The sequence below is a fragment of the Prunus avium genome, chromosome 1 (assembly GCF_965620075.1).
Source record: "Prunus avium chromosome 1, drPruAviu1.hap1.1, whole genome shotgun sequence".
NCBI classification, from domain to species: domain Eukaryota; kingdom Viridiplantae; phylum Streptophyta; class Magnoliopsida; order Rosales; family Rosaceae; genus Prunus; species Prunus avium.
In genome coordinates this window covers 41,858,928-41,872,523 of record NC_142284.1, presented here as the reverse complement: position 1 = coordinate 41,872,523, position 13,596 = coordinate 41,858,928, and the positions used below count along the sequence as shown (strand labels likewise).

General features: G+C 40.3%; 3 protein-coding genes across 6 annotated transcripts; 1 reads left to right on the top strand and 2 right to left on the bottom strand.

Moving 5' to 3' along the window:
- Positions 1–992: 992 nt before the first annotated feature.
- On the bottom strand, positions 993–6,531 carry LOC110751420 (alpha-1,4 glucan phosphorylase L-2 isozyme, chloroplastic/amyloplastic). The gene is made up of 15 exons (XM_021951893.2): positions 6,189–6,531; positions 5,460–5,689; positions 5,243–5,344; positions 4,895–5,071; positions 4,471–4,746; positions 4,065–4,336; positions 3,769–3,886; positions 3,199–3,573; positions 2,900–3,052; positions 2,659–2,787; positions 2,222–2,458; positions 2,042–2,118; positions 1,765–1,951; positions 1,464–1,664; positions 993–1,346 (listed from the first exon to the last, which is right to left on the bottom strand). The coding sequence occupies exons 1-15, from the start codon at positions 6,397–6,399 to the stop codon at positions 1,230–1,232; spliced, it is 2,862 nt and encodes a 953-aa protein (XP_021807585.1). The 5' UTR covers positions 6,400–6,531; the 3' UTR covers positions 993–1,229.
- A 702-nt stretch (positions 6,532–7,233) lies between these two features.
- On the top strand, positions 7,234–9,230 carry SNAP30 (soluble N-ethylmaleimide-sensitive factor adaptor protein 30). Of its 2 annotated transcripts, XM_021951758.2 has the most exons (6): positions 7,237–7,490; positions 7,844–8,373; positions 8,472–8,565; positions 8,703–8,827; positions 8,913–9,010; positions 9,099–9,230. In XM_021951758.2, exons 2-6 carry the CDS (start codon positions 7,945–7,947, stop codon positions 9,196–9,198), a joined length of 846 nt encoding a protein of 281 aa, XP_021807450.1. In that variant the 5' UTR covers positions 7,237–7,490; positions 7,844–7,944; the 3' UTR covers positions 9,199–9,230. The 2 variants fall into 2 exon arrangements, with proteins under 2 accessions (XP_088102599.1, XP_021807450.1); XM_088246473.1 differs by having other exon boundaries at positions 7,234–7,490; positions 8,913–9,140.
- On the bottom strand, positions 8,633–11,718 carry LOC110751313 (putative inactive purple acid phosphatase 2). Of its 3 annotated transcripts, none has more exons than XM_088246472.1 (3): positions 10,933–11,718; positions 9,564–10,851; positions 8,633–9,223 (listed from the first exon to the last, which is right to left on the bottom strand). In XM_088246472.1, the coding sequence occupies exons 1-2, from the start codon at positions 11,629–11,631 to the stop codon at positions 9,580–9,582; spliced, it is 1,971 nt and encodes a 656-aa protein (XP_088102598.1). In that variant the 5' UTR covers positions 11,632–11,718; the 3' UTR covers positions 8,633–9,223; positions 9,564–9,579. The 3 variants fall into 3 exon arrangements, with proteins under 3 accessions (XP_088102598.1, XP_021807449.2, XP_088102597.1); XM_021951757.2 differs by lacking the exon at positions 8,633–9,223 and adding an exon at positions 9,276–9,416; XM_088246471.1 differs by lacking the exon at positions 8,633–9,223 and having other exon boundaries at positions 9,453–10,851; positions 10,933–11,717.
- Between the last annotated feature and the right edge of the window lie 1,878 nt (positions 11,719–13,596).

Here is a 13,596-nt window from a genome sequence, read left to right as displayed (position 1 = left end):
CTAGCTAGGGCAAAACAAAGACAAGGATCCCTAGCTATTTCACACTCGTGAACTATCTATATATATAGGTAGGGCAAGTTCCCACTAGAATTCTGATCGTGCTTGGGATATCTTTAAGTCATGTCTATGAGTTTTCCCGTCCTCACCTTTTTATGCTTTAGTTTTTTCTGTGCGTAATTATAGTTGGAATGGGGTGGAGATGGACCAGATTACATCAGTTGCAGTTAACAATCGAATTATTAAAGTAGTGTGTTTAAAAGTGGTGTTGTTGGCCTAGGAACTCTAGGTCATAGGTGAGTTGTATATGCATGTGTCAATAAAGAAATCAAGAGAATGAGTTCCAGAACTACTTTTTTATAATAAAGGAATCATATTCCCTTTCGCATTTTTTCTATATTTATATTAATATTATCTCGCGGCCAATTTCAATCCACTTTTTTTAGTGGTATAAACATTTATCTTTACGAAATCTCATACAACTTCCAAGGGGATCTTTACAACAACTTTCGCAAAAATGGTAAGCTAATTATTAACTCCACCAAATTAAAACACTTGGTCTTGTTTGATAGAGAGGACTAAACTAGCAACGCGTCTACTTTTTATATGCATTCAAGACGTAATATGGATATGTTGTTTAGCTTGGAGGAAGAATTGGGACCATCTATAGGAGGTTGAATAATCATTATTCACTTGAAAATGGTGGGATTAGGAGGGATTATGAATAGTCCCCTTTCATCCTCCACGTTAGACAACAATATTCATATTATGCCTTGATTGCACATGAAATGTAGCCAACTTTGCTAGTCTAATCCTCCCTAACAAACGAGGCCTAAAGTTAAATGTTCGTCCCATAAAGTAGATTTTAATTTATAAACAAAAAGAGCTGCTTTAGAAAGGTAGAGGAGCATGGGAAAGAGAGAATACCTTTTAAATTTAACCACTAAAAAAAGGTATTCTCTTTTTTTCATACTCCTCTGCCTAAGACTAGGATATGTGGAATAATATTTTATATATGTGTGCTTGGGTTCGATTTCAAAAGCGATCGATTTGTTTCAAAGAATAGCACTTGATAGGGCCATTCTTTTTTAAAGTAAGTAGCTAATTAAGATTAACAGGAAAGAGAGCTCACTAAGTATGGGGTTTATTTGGTTAGGCTTACCTATATAGGTGAATGAATGTGTCAAGTTATTAACAACCGAGCTTAGTTAGGCTAATTACAATTGATTACTTTAGGGTAAGACAACAGGTTCAATCCTCCATATGTCTCTTGCGTACTCATGAATGGTACGGTCACTGCTGAACTTGTATGAACCAGCTGTGTTCAAGATCGACATCTTTGTCCATCTCTGCATCATTATATATCTCATATTAATTAATTATGAATGCAACACGAAAATCTTCAACAAGGAAAATGATAATAATAAAGGTGAATGCAACAAAAACACAAATATAAATAGTCACACCTTTTGGTCTCGATATGCTTCATCAACTTTGTCTTGGCACTCTAAATAACTAGGGAAGTCTTTGCCAACAAGAAAATAATCAGCACGGCCATAACCTTCATTTCCTTCCAAAGATCCCATAAGTTCGTCATAGTTGTAGGGACCAAAAACACCACTTCTCACATATGCCTTCACTTCTTCGAACCGAGGGTCAGCCACAAACTGCGCGCACACACACATATTATTCACACGAAAATATATATTTAAACATCAAACAACAAATCAAGAGCTCTAATCTGGTAGTATGTTAATTGAATGATACCTTTCCTTGAGCTCTTTCATTCCTTAGCCCGGCAATTTCATGAGCATGTGCACCAAAGAGGAAAAAGTTGTCCTCTCCAACCTCTTGCCTTATTTCAACATTAGCACCATCTAAAGTTCCAATTTGTATGCACCCGTTCATTGCAAACTTCATATTGCTGGTTCCACTCGCCTCCATTCCTGCAGTACTGAGACAGACAAAGTTTTGATGGCTCAATGATCTGCAAGCAATTGGACTACTGAAGCAATTCTTGAATGAAATGCTTTGAATTAGAAACCTGATATGCTGAGACAGCTCGCTACCAGGAATGAGCACTTCTGCGACGCTGACATTGTAGTCAGGAACAAATACAACCTATACTTGCAAGATCAAAGATAAATAATGCAGCAAAAGAATAATTAGTTCATCACTGAGAACATGATGGTGAAGCTGGTATTGTTTGTGAGCCAAAACGTACCTTCAAAAGGTCACCAATCTCTTGATCGTGGTTCACAGTGGCTCCTACATCTGTGATAAACTTCACGATCCTTTTGGCTTGGACATATGTAGCGAATGCCTTTCCTCCAAATATGCATACCCGTGGAACAAACTTTGCTTTTCTTTCATCAGGACTCATTTCCTTCATTTTTTTGTAGCGATAAACGATTCCTAGGATGTTTAATAGCTGCCGTTTATATTCGTGAATGCGCTTCACCTGAAATTGTGTAGATTTACTTTATCCTCTTCTTTCTAGAGCTTAATTACAACAAGAATATAATAAACTGAGATTTCTGTACAATATCAAAATGAGTTGTATGATGAGCAAAAGCAAGGCCAGGGCAATCCCATTGCTCAAAGAAATTGCTTCATCTTTGCCAACAAAACAGAGCAAATATTTGAGAGACAGAGAATGACCTGTACATCAAACATTGCATCAGGGTTGATTAGATAACCAGTTTTTTCCTTGAGGAAGGATGCAACCTTTATCTTGTTTCTCCTTTTTGCTTCCCTCCATTCAGATTGGAGATCTTCATTATCAGCAAACTGTTGAGAAAGATTCAAAAATAAAAATTCACTACAGAGAGTTTAATATAAGAAAAATCACATGACAAGCAGAAATATTCAAACAATTACAAGTCTGGATATGATGTTTTACCTTTCCAAGGGTCACCAAGATTTCAGTATCTTTTACCCAGTCTTCTGTTCCAGTCCACTTGGTTATAATTTTACTTAGATCTGGATTGCAGAATCGAATCCATCTTCTTGGTGTCACCCCATTTGTCTTGTTTTGAAATTTCTCAGGCCACAACTGCCAGAAGTAATGTATGTGAAAACAAGTGAAGAGAAAAGCATGCAATTAATAATAATAGGCTACCAGTAACACTTCAAGTTGTTGTAGGAATAGGATGGTTATGGTGAAACAAAGAACAAAAAGTAGCCGTTTGATGTTTATACCTTATAAAAATCGTTAAATACTTCATTCTTCACTATTTCACTATGAATCTCAGCGACCCCATTTACTGCGTGTCCACCAGCAACACATAGATTAGCCATTCGAACCATCTTTGGCAGTTTAGGATCTAGTTCAAATGTAACCTCCTTTTTCTTCTCGGTGTCCAGTCCTTCCGATTGAGCTTCTTCATCAGTAGCTTTAGCTTCTTTATCAACTTCCTCAATGTAATCAACCACAGAACTTTCTTCTGATTTACTCAGAATTTCAAGGACAGAGTCAGGTAACTCGATATTATCAAGAATTCTCATTTCTCTCAGTTTTTGTACCAAGTCGTCAAGATCCTCCGTGCCATACTCAGCAATAATGGTATGAATTAGCTGGCCAAGACGTCAGATATGTTACATTATGGTACAAAGTAAAGAATAAATCTTTTGTTCTATACAATAAAATATTGAGACTGATAAATATGCATGTATAGGTGCTTCAGCACATTTGCACTTGTCCAACAGTAAGAATACTTGATGAAGATATAGTTCTGATTAAAATTTGAAGTGTATGGCCTCAAATATTACCTCCTCGTCAATCAGTTTTATGATTTCAACATGTCGAGGAAGCAGTTCTTGTATAAGCTGCAAACTCCATTTCTCCAATGCCTCAGGTAGAACTGTATGGTTTGTGTATGCAACAGTTCTGGCATAATAGTTTTGAATTTAAAAATTATAAGTGAGTGCAATTCGTATAAGTAACAATGAGGATTCAATGCATTGTGCCTGTGTGTATATCAGATCACAAGGAATGCACCAACTTGAAGCTAAAGAGCTGATAAATTAATGCACATCTACTGAGAAAATACCAAGAAAGGAAGTACCTTCGAGTAATATCCCACGCTTCCTTCCAGCTCAAGCCCTTCGCATCCATCAATATTCTTATCAACTCCGGAATGCAGAGTGTTGGATGAGTGTCATTCATCTGCACAGCAACCTTTTCAGGGAACTCTTCCCATTTCACTGGCTCCCTTGATCTCCTTTCAAAACGTGCAATTATATCTTGGAGAGAAGCAGAACACAAAGTATACTGTTGCTTCAATCGAAGTGATTTTCCCTCCACAGATTCATCCCCAGGGTACAATATATAACAGATCTAATCAGGAAAAGGGATTAAATTAACCATTGTTAGTTGGTTATGGCAGTTCCTGAGCATACAAAATTAAAGCAACACAATGTAAAGCAAATTTGGAAGAAGAAGCTTAATGATTCTGATGAGCTCATCCAAACCTTCTCAGCATTCTTTATAGCTGCATACGCCTTGGCATGGTCACCAGTGTTGAAAGCATGTAAGTCAAATTCTTCTGGTGCAACTTTTGTGGACCATAGTCGAAGGTTTACGGTGGTTTTAGTTTTATATCCTGGTATGGGGACATCATAGGCAACGGCCGTGACATTTTCTCCTCCAATCCATTGCTTATTTCCATCTGGGCCCGAAACAACTTCGCCATAGAATTTCACAGGATAGCTAACATCATTTCTTGGAATTTCCCACGGATTTCCCATCTGATAAGAGATACTTTAATCAATTAACAGGTATCATATAAATCAATACCATGTGTGACCCTTTAAAAATCACTGAAGTACCCTTTAAAGAGCATAAGAACAAAGGAAAAGTAAGTTTCTTGCATAACAATGCAAAAGATGATCAAACCTCCAGCCAATTTTCAGCAACTTCCTCCTGCCCATCTTTTGTAATGTGCTGCTTAAACAAGCCATACTTGTACCTCAGCCCATATCCCCATGCAGGGTAATTTTGGGTGGCCAGGGAATCCAAAAAGCATGAAGCAAGTCTCCCCAGTCCCCCATTTCCAAGAGCAGCATCTGGTTCCTGTCAATCAAGATTTAACAACACTGAATTTAGAGATTTCCAAAGTAAAGGATAGTGTTAGATAAGTCTACTCAAAGGAAAGCGAAACGGAAGTTACAATGAACTAATGTAAAAGTGATCCGGTACCATACGATGAAATCATAACTCAATCAAATGGTCAGTGAATCTGACCTGCCTAGCTACATCCTCTAGATTGTGCCCTAGCTTTTTCAAAGCCTCCGCATAAGCCCCAGAAATCTCTAAATTACCAACTGCATTTAGCAATGCTCTACCCTGCAACAATTTAAAAACATAACAGATAATAATACCCTTACTCTTAGCAAGTAATATATACACCACAAGAAATTTTCAGCCTTTGGAAGGACAAAGAGAGAGACTCATGGCAAACCTGTAGGAACTCCATTGAGAGATAATATGCCTGCTTTACGTTCAGCTTCTCATAGTACTCATATGTTTCTTTCCAATTCATGATAAGCAAGTCTCGAACACTCTCTGCTGTGGCATAGAATGCCTTGGGAAGCCCAAAGGACTCAATAGAGAAAGAAGGTGTGAATTCTGCATGGTATTTGATAATCGATGCAATAGATGCCGAATCCAGAGGAAATGTAACCAAACTACCTGCAACACTTAAATGCAAAAATTCATAGAACCATATCAAATAACAGTTTCATGAATTTTATAAGTCCGAATTGGGACAAGACCTTTCACATTCAGAATGGGGGTGTCCAAGATTGAAAACACTATGTCCTCCATTAATTTCACTAGATTATGTTGGTGACTGACAAGACAACAAAATCCAGCAACACACGGGGCAGTGAAATTTTGAAACTGAATGAGACTATGAAGGGCCAGTTTGGCTTAGAATGATAAAAAGCAAAGTGAATTCCCACCTCAGCTGAGATAGGTGGCAAGTACTTCTATAATTGGCTTGGAAAGCATCAATCTTTCCCATTCACAGAATCACAGCTCTTTTCACTTTGTAAAGAAAAAACATTGAAAATTCCACCGAAAAAAGAAAAGAAAAGAAAAAGCACATCGCAAAATACCAAATTATAGCCAAAACTCTGAACAAAAGCAAACAAAACATTAGGGAGGAGGGTTGAGAAAACAAACAAACCTTCTTGGGTTTGGGTGGCAGCATCTTTCTGATCAGTAGCCGCACTCTTCACACAAAGCTGTCTCCTTGCTCGACTGGAACAAGAGGTACTGATAAAGAACCATCTTGAATTTCTTCTTATGGGGTTCGAGTATATGAAGCTTGAGATGAACTTGGAATGAGTAGCTAAATTTGAGTGTGCGGATGTCGCTGAGAATGGTAAAGTCGCCATTGCTGGGAGTTAGAAGCAGAGGAATGAGAAAATGAGTGACACAGAGAGTCTTGTGTTTTGTCTGCTTATCTTGTTTTGTTGGGCACATAGCTCTGCGTCTGCGCTGTTTCATCACAAACGTAAACTCGTTGTACCTCATGTTTCAAACGAGGGAAATATTTTGATTCGTCGCTTTCCCTCACTAATGAAACTTTTTTCCCGGTGGGTTTATCCATTTAATCAAGATTCCTTGAAAAGATTTGATTGATTACTTACTTTACCTCTATTGATTTTTTAATAGAAGATTTAACAAAATTTGACGGAGGTGGTACATAGCTAAATTCCCTTTATTCGGTGGTAAATATGCACACCTCCGGTAGTTCAGGTGGTATTTGTACAAATTCCCTATATATAAAAAATACTTCGTACCAATACCCGATTTAATCTCATCATTCAAATAGCAGCCAAAGAAATGGGAATACATCAAGATGATCATCAGCATGGTTTAATGCATTCTTTAAATTACCCTTTTCTAGAATTTTCTTAATTAATCCTTCCAATTCCAGGGAAGATTCTGGAATAAAAGAGTTTGGGGTTAAAAGAAAAAGATGAAAGGAAAAGGTCTGGGCCAACCACCTCCTCTTCCAACTCAAAATCAGACCCAAAAAAGACCATTTGGTATTGATTAGCCCAATAAGAAGCCTGCCATATCCCCATTCACCAAAGTGCCAGCTCGACATCTGGTCCTCCCACGTGGCATGCATATATGTGTATACAATAATCATCTATTTATCCATAAATATTAAATATATAATAAAAAAGGTGATTTGAAGAGGGTAAATCCCAACGGTCTGAAAGGACTCAAAGTTGGTCTTGGACTTGGAGGATGTTAGAGCCGTCCAGTTCTCTGCTTTTCCGCGGCGCCTTTCTCTGTTTTTTCTCATAGCCACAGACAGAGAAAATAAATACTTCTCAAAAGGAAACCCTTTGTTTCTCTCTATTTTCTAGATTATTCCTCTTCTCGTTTCAAGCACAAACCAAATCCCAAACCAAACAAGCGTTGGTTTGTGTATGAAACTCTGCCAATTTTCGATTTTTATCGGAATTTCTAGGTACATTCTGGGTCTTGATCATAACCCATGTCGTGTTTCTTAGTGGAAATGTTTGCGATATAATTCTTCACCTTTTCTTTTTTGTTCTTTAATTCGGTGGATTTGTAAAAGAAATTTGGAAATCCTAGTTGTGAATTTGTAATCCTGTTTTCTTTCTGGGTCAACTTTCTCAGCCTCCTACACACTCAGTGCCATGTTTGATCTTCCATTTCTAAATTTGTAATCTTTTTTATTTTTATTGAGAAAGAATAAATATGAATGCCCCTATTGATTGATTGGTATAGTTGCATTAAATATTTGTTGATTGCCATGTGGCACTTCTTCTCATTGTTGAACCTTGTCTGTGGTTGCAGGTACCATTTTTTTTAGTCTACACAGGGTTTCTACCAATTCCTTTGATTTAGTGACTTGGGAGTCAAAACTAAACACTTGACAACTTCGGTTTCTTGTCAAAATGTTTGGGTTTAAGAAATCACCTGCAAAGATTGCTAAGCAAAACTCTGTAGACCCGGGATTTGAAGCTCCTGCTGATTCAGAAACTGATAATAACACTCATAAGCCTGCGAGACGAACTTCTTCCGAACCGATGCTTGTAACCCCGGATTTTAGTAAAGAAAAGCCTGGTAAAAGAGGGTCTTCGCCTGCTTCCTACAAGAATGATTTTCGTGACTCAGGGGGGATAGAGAACCAGAGTGTGCAAGAGTTGGAGAAATATGCTGTGTACAAGGCTGAGGAGACTACACAGAGTGTCAACAACTGCCTCAGGATTGCTGAGAACATCAGAGAGGATGCTACAAAGACCCTTGACATGTTGCATGCGCAGGGTGAGCAAATTACAAGGACCCACATGGCGGCCGTCGATATAGATAAGGATTTGAGTCGGGTAAGCTCATTGTTGTGAGGATTTTGATTTATGAACTCTCTGGTTTTGTTCTTTTGCTCCCCTTTACCATTTTACCTAATGATGCATTTTCAAAACAGGGTGAGAAGCTTTTAAATAATCTTGGGGGTATGTTCGCAATGCCTTGGAAGGCAAAGAAGGGGAAGGATATTTCTGGGCCTGATTTTTCAGCAGGTTTGCTTCTGTTATAATAATCTACTTGCTCTGTATACTCAGAGCATCGTGAAACTTTTCATAAATAAATAAAAAAACAAGCATCGTGAAACTTATTGTATAATGTAATTCGGTTTTGATCTGGTGATCATGTTCAGCTTCTGCACCCAAAAAAAGTGACCCCCATCAGAGGGAAAAGTTGGGTTTAGCTCCTATACCCAAAGGAAGGTCGGCTCCTGCGACACCTCCTCCTGATGGATCAGGTGCCTTGCAGCAAGTTGAGGTAAGAGTCTTTGTGATTATGGTGATCAAGAATGTGGCTACATGTTCTCCAGATTTACTTATATGGGATTGGTTGTCAATACCAGTACGAGAAGGCAAAGCAAGATGATGCTCTTTCAGACCTGAGTAATATTTTGGGTGATTTGAAGGGTATGGCTGTGGACATGGGAAGTGAACTTGACAGGTCAATATCATTCTTCTACTCTCTGCACATTCTTCATGATTGCATCTATATCTCTACGTTGTTGTTAAGTAATATGTGGAAAATGCAGGCAAAACAAAACTATCGATCATCTCTCCGACGACGTGGATGAGCTTAACTCTCGAATGAAAGGTGCCAACCAACGTACACGCCGTCTGCTTGAGAAGTGAAGGTCTAGAGGCTTAGAATTCCAGGCTACAGAAAATTTTCCACAGAACTTTAGTTACTGTAACTATACAATTTTGTTTCCCTCTTGAATGTATATATTATTGGTTTTCCCCCATTTGGGATATATGCATGCAATAAAATGAGCCTCTTTGTTCAATTTTAATTTTTTTCCCTTTGCAGTTACCTTGTTGCTCATTGTTTCCCGATTTCACTATCTTCCCTGCAGAAATTTTAAGTATATCATGAAGGCACTATATACATTGGTAAAGACAGAGAGGAACCTATATATTAATTTGCATATAGCTCTAAATCACAAAACAAGTGTGAAGAAATCTGAATATTTACAACAGGCGTGTTAAAGGCATACCAATGCAATCTGGAGCTCACATATCCTCACTCTTCACAGGGGTCCAGTTATTTCCAGTGCCAGCCTTTTTCCTGGCATATGAAACGTAACCCCCAACATAGCCTACAAAAATCCCAAGCACCAACAGACTTGCTCCCTTCACAAACCAAGAGATTGTAGACTCCCCACTGTCCCCAATAACTCCAGGCTCACCAGCACCACCACTACTGCTATCAACAGCTTTGATACCAGCTCCATTAACGCCGAGAACTTGTCCGGACGCCAGAATCTCCAGTGTATCGTGCACTTTTCCGTCATGGTTGCCAACATAAGAAAGTGTAAGCTTCTGCTTTGTAGCAACCAACCTAGTGTACCCAAATTCACCACCGCGGTACAAAGACCGCTCAGGCTGTGGGTAGATCGGGTCAGTTAGGTGATCCGGTCTAGGCTCCCATATGGGCTGCCAGTCTTGTCCTGCCATCCCAATCACAACATGAACAGGCCCCACACTCCCGCAACTATAGTTATTCAACTGACAAAACCTCTCATATCTGTGTACATGTCCCCATAACGCCAGAGTCACATTGTTCTTCACAAACAAAGGTTCCAAGTGCTCCAGCATTTTCTCCCTCAAAGGAGCATCCCCTCTCTCATTGCTGGTTGTGTACATTGGCCTATGTCCCTGCACCACCACAAAAGGTGTCTTCCTCCTATCCACCCCCTCCAAATCACGCTTAATAAATTCAATTTGCTTGCTTCCTTGAACAAAATTGGTCTCGGTAGATATGTACACAAAATGGACAGAGCCAACATCGAACGAATAGTAAAGATTTCGAGTAGCCGGAGCACCAGTTCCGGTTGGTTCCGATGAGTTTCCGGGCATGTTGAACTTAAGACTATACGGCACCCCACATTCACCACCTCCATCTTTCCCATACATAGTTGCCCACTCTGGTTTCCATGGCTGCAAGGGCCAGTCATACTCGTGATTGCCAATGCAAACATGGTAAGGCAATTTGGACGCAAGAGGTTCAATTTGACTGAAAAATTGATCCCACAACCAAGAGTAGCCTCTTGCATAGCTTATGTCTCCAATATGGGACACAAAAGCCGGCTTGTCGCCGAGAGCTTCAATGTCTCGGAGGATCCATTTTACTGTGGATATGCTCTCGTCTTGGGTCCGAGAAAACGTCGCATAAGGCGTTGCAGTGCCCATATCGCCGAACATGAACGCCGTCGTTTCGTCTGAATCCCCGTTTCGTGACACGAAGCTGTGCGTTTTGCTCCAGCCTCCATTGTCACTCCCAACCTGAAAACATTAACATAACATAATCAGAATTTTAAAAAATTCGTTGTCAATTTGTTTAACAATTTAATCTAATTTTTGTACCTTGTAATAATATCTGAGGCCTTTTTTCAACCGGGTCATGACCGCACCGTGAATAAAACCGGGGTCTCTCCACCCGATACTAGCTTTAGCGGGAGAATCGCACATGTGCTCCCTCTCGTACCTCTCCACATGCGCCACTGCCGCGTCATCAAGCGAGTCGTCGCTCGGACCGTATCGAACCGTCCTCTCCCCGGCGTCTGACGTCAAGAACATGACCCGCATCTCGTCGTCTGCGTCGGTGTAGGACAGGTGGATCTGATCCGGGCCCCGATCCGATTCGAAGGTGAGTTCATCGTCCGACGTGGCGAGCAGGTGGGCGGTTCCCGGAAGAGGGTTGTGGTCTTGGTCGAGGTGGTTCGGGTCGACCTCGGCTTCGGTCCAGCGGAAGATCCGGAAGGAGTAGTTGGATCGGAGGTTGACTAAGGGGAGGGAAATGGAGCCCGAGCCGGATTTCCAGGTGGGGCTGGAGGAGAGGAACTTGTAGCCGATGAAGTTGTCGTGGTGGGAGGAAGGGGGTGAGTAGATGCCGAGCCAGTCGAGCTTGGAAGGTGAGTCGACGCCGGACCATTGGATGAGGACTGAGTGGCCGGATTTGGACAGAGTGGTTTTGGATAGAGAGACTGAAACATTTTGATGGGTTGGCGTGAAGAAGGCAAAGAGAAGGAGGAGGAAGATGAAGGGCGTTTGAGAAATGGTCATTGTGGGCGATGAGATGACAGTGATGATGAGCTATGGAATTGGATGGTATTTATGAAAATATATATTTATTCTTAGGCATATTCTTCTTTTATTTATTCCGAGATATTGTGGTTGTATGAGCCGAAGAAAGTGAAATTTCTGTCATCAGGATTTGTGAAGAAAAAGGGCTGGGCCACTTTGTGGGTTTCCAAGCTTGTCAAGGAAATGGGGAGGTTGAAACCCAATCAGAAATCTTTGAACGCCATCTCAGTGACATAAAAGTCCAGTCCAATTGGTCGAATTGTGGCCACTTTTCATTTGTCCATTCTTGGTTTGAATTTTCCTTCTACTTTTTTTGTTTTAAATGACATGATTGGATTGGATTGGATTGGATAGAGGAAGGAGACTACATAATTAAGCGAGTACATATATTTACGTGAGTCATGTGATTGCCGACTCTATTCATATGACGAATATAACCCCTAAAGAGGATTATAGAATAGAAGAAAGAGGAAGCCAAGCCAAGCCAACCGTGAATTAGTGACCACTCCGGTTTCTGGGCAATTTATAGTGTTTCATGTGTCTCTTGCGCCTTTGCATTAAAATTCTTTTATACTCTTCTTCACTCATTCTATCACCATCCATCATCAACCCTCTACCTCTCTTACTTACTCTCCCTTTCTTTCACAATCTCCATAGCATAGAAAGAAAAAACCCAACAAAAATTCAAAATGAAGAGATCTCTCTCTTCTTGTTCAACCTCTACTTTCGGTCTCCGGAGGCTTTCGGTCTTGGCCTTGGTGGTGGTCTTCCTTTCGCTTCTTCTCACATCTGCCGCCACACCCGTGATCTCTAGCCCAACCAATATTGTACCAAGAAACCCTAGCACTGACCAAGAAGACAAGTTGCTACACTACAAGGTCCAGGAGGCAAACCACCATCCTCTTCATCCTCAGCCGTGTGATCATCAGAGCTCAGTTTCGCAATCATCAAGTGCCCAGTTACGTTCTTTGTGCCTTCAACTCCACCAACACAAAATCTTCCACGCCTACCAACCCCAAACACCACCGCCTCCACCCGTCGCTCTAGATCACCACGATGAGATTGACCCAAGATACGGCGTCGAGAAGAGACTTGTCCCCTCCGGCCCCAACCCTCTTCACAATTGAAAAAATAAAGTCTCTATCCACATTATTTATACTTCTTTAGCATTTCTTGGTCTATCTTTCATTTCTTGAACACCCAAGAAGATATCAGAAGATGTCAAGGAGAGGTTGAAGATCGAAGGAGGAGCTAGGCTACTTGTTTAATCAGTATTAATTTTCTTTACTACTTGTTGTGTGTTAGCTACCTATTTCCATGCTTGTTTTTGAACTATCGGGCCATCGCTACCTTTTGCTTAGAGATTAGAGAGGGCAGACAAATTTTTGTGGAAGCGGCAAAAACAAGCATGGAAAATGGTCCAGAGTCCAGGGGTGGAGGAGATTACAGAAGAATTCAAAAGAAGTCCATGACTGCCATAATGTCAATTCAATCGCGGGGGGGGGGGCAACGGGTAACCCATTCTTTTTCGAGGTCAAAATGGACTTTTCAACCCGTGTAATACTAGCCAATATGTGGGCCCGCATTTAATATTTTCGTGTATAGTCAGGTAGAAACAGTTGAAGCGAAGGAAGCCTTGGTTTGGTTATTTTCTATTTCTGGGGATATCATCAGAGTATATGAATGAAATTTTATTTATTTCTAGTTTGGTTTGTTCTTCTTTTGTCCCTTTTAACTCATTCATGCATGACATGAATGTTCCCAAAATATACATCATCTTTCAACTTAATTTGCCAACTGCAGTTGTGAGGTGAACCCCGTGACACAACCTTGGTGGTTGTGGTGGGGAAACTTGAAATCGGGATTTCGAAAGAGATGTACTCTCAGATTAAGAGTCAGTAATTTTTTTTTTTAATTAAGAAAAACTGTTTTACTGTATTGGCA

What these genes read in the sequence shown, in the direction of transcription:
- LOC110751313 (XM_088246472.1), bottom strand. Translation starts at nt 11,631, where the DNA reads ATGACCATTTCTCAAACGCCCTTCATCTTCCTCCTCCTTCTCTTTGCC. An exon ending in GCCTCAGATATTATTACAAG is followed by an intron (nt 10,852 to 10,932) that starts GTACAAAAATTA and finishes TAATGTTTTCAG; the next exon opens with GTTGGGAGTGACAATGGAGG.
- LOC110751420 (XM_021951893.2), bottom strand. Translation starts at nt 6,399, where the DNA reads ATGGCGACTTTACCATTCTCAGCGACATCCGCACACTCAAATTTAGCT. An exon ending in TCTTGGTGACCCTTGGAAAG is followed by an intron (nt 2,788 to 2,899) that starts GTAAAACATCAT and finishes CTTTCTCAACAG; the next exon opens with TTTGCTGATAATGAAGATCT. An exon ending in ATGAAAGAGCTCAAGGAAAG is followed by an intron (nt 1,665 to 1,764) that starts GTATCATTCAAT and finishes GTGTGCGCGCAG; the next exon opens with TTTGTGGCTGACCCTCGGTT.
- SNAP30 (XM_088246473.1), top strand. Translation starts at nt 7,945, where the DNA reads ATGTTTGGGTTTAAGAAATCACCTGCAAAGATTGCTAAGCAAAACTCT. An exon ending in TAGATAAGGATTTGAGTCGG is followed by an intron (nt 8,374 to 8,471) that starts GTAAGCTCATTG and finishes TTTTCAAAACAG; the next exon opens with GGTGAGAAGCTTTTAAATAA. An exon ending in GTGCCTTGCAGCAAGTTGAG is followed by an intron (nt 8,828 to 8,912) that starts GTAAGAGTCTTT and finishes TGTCAATACCAG; the next exon opens with TACGAGAAGGCAAAGCAAGA.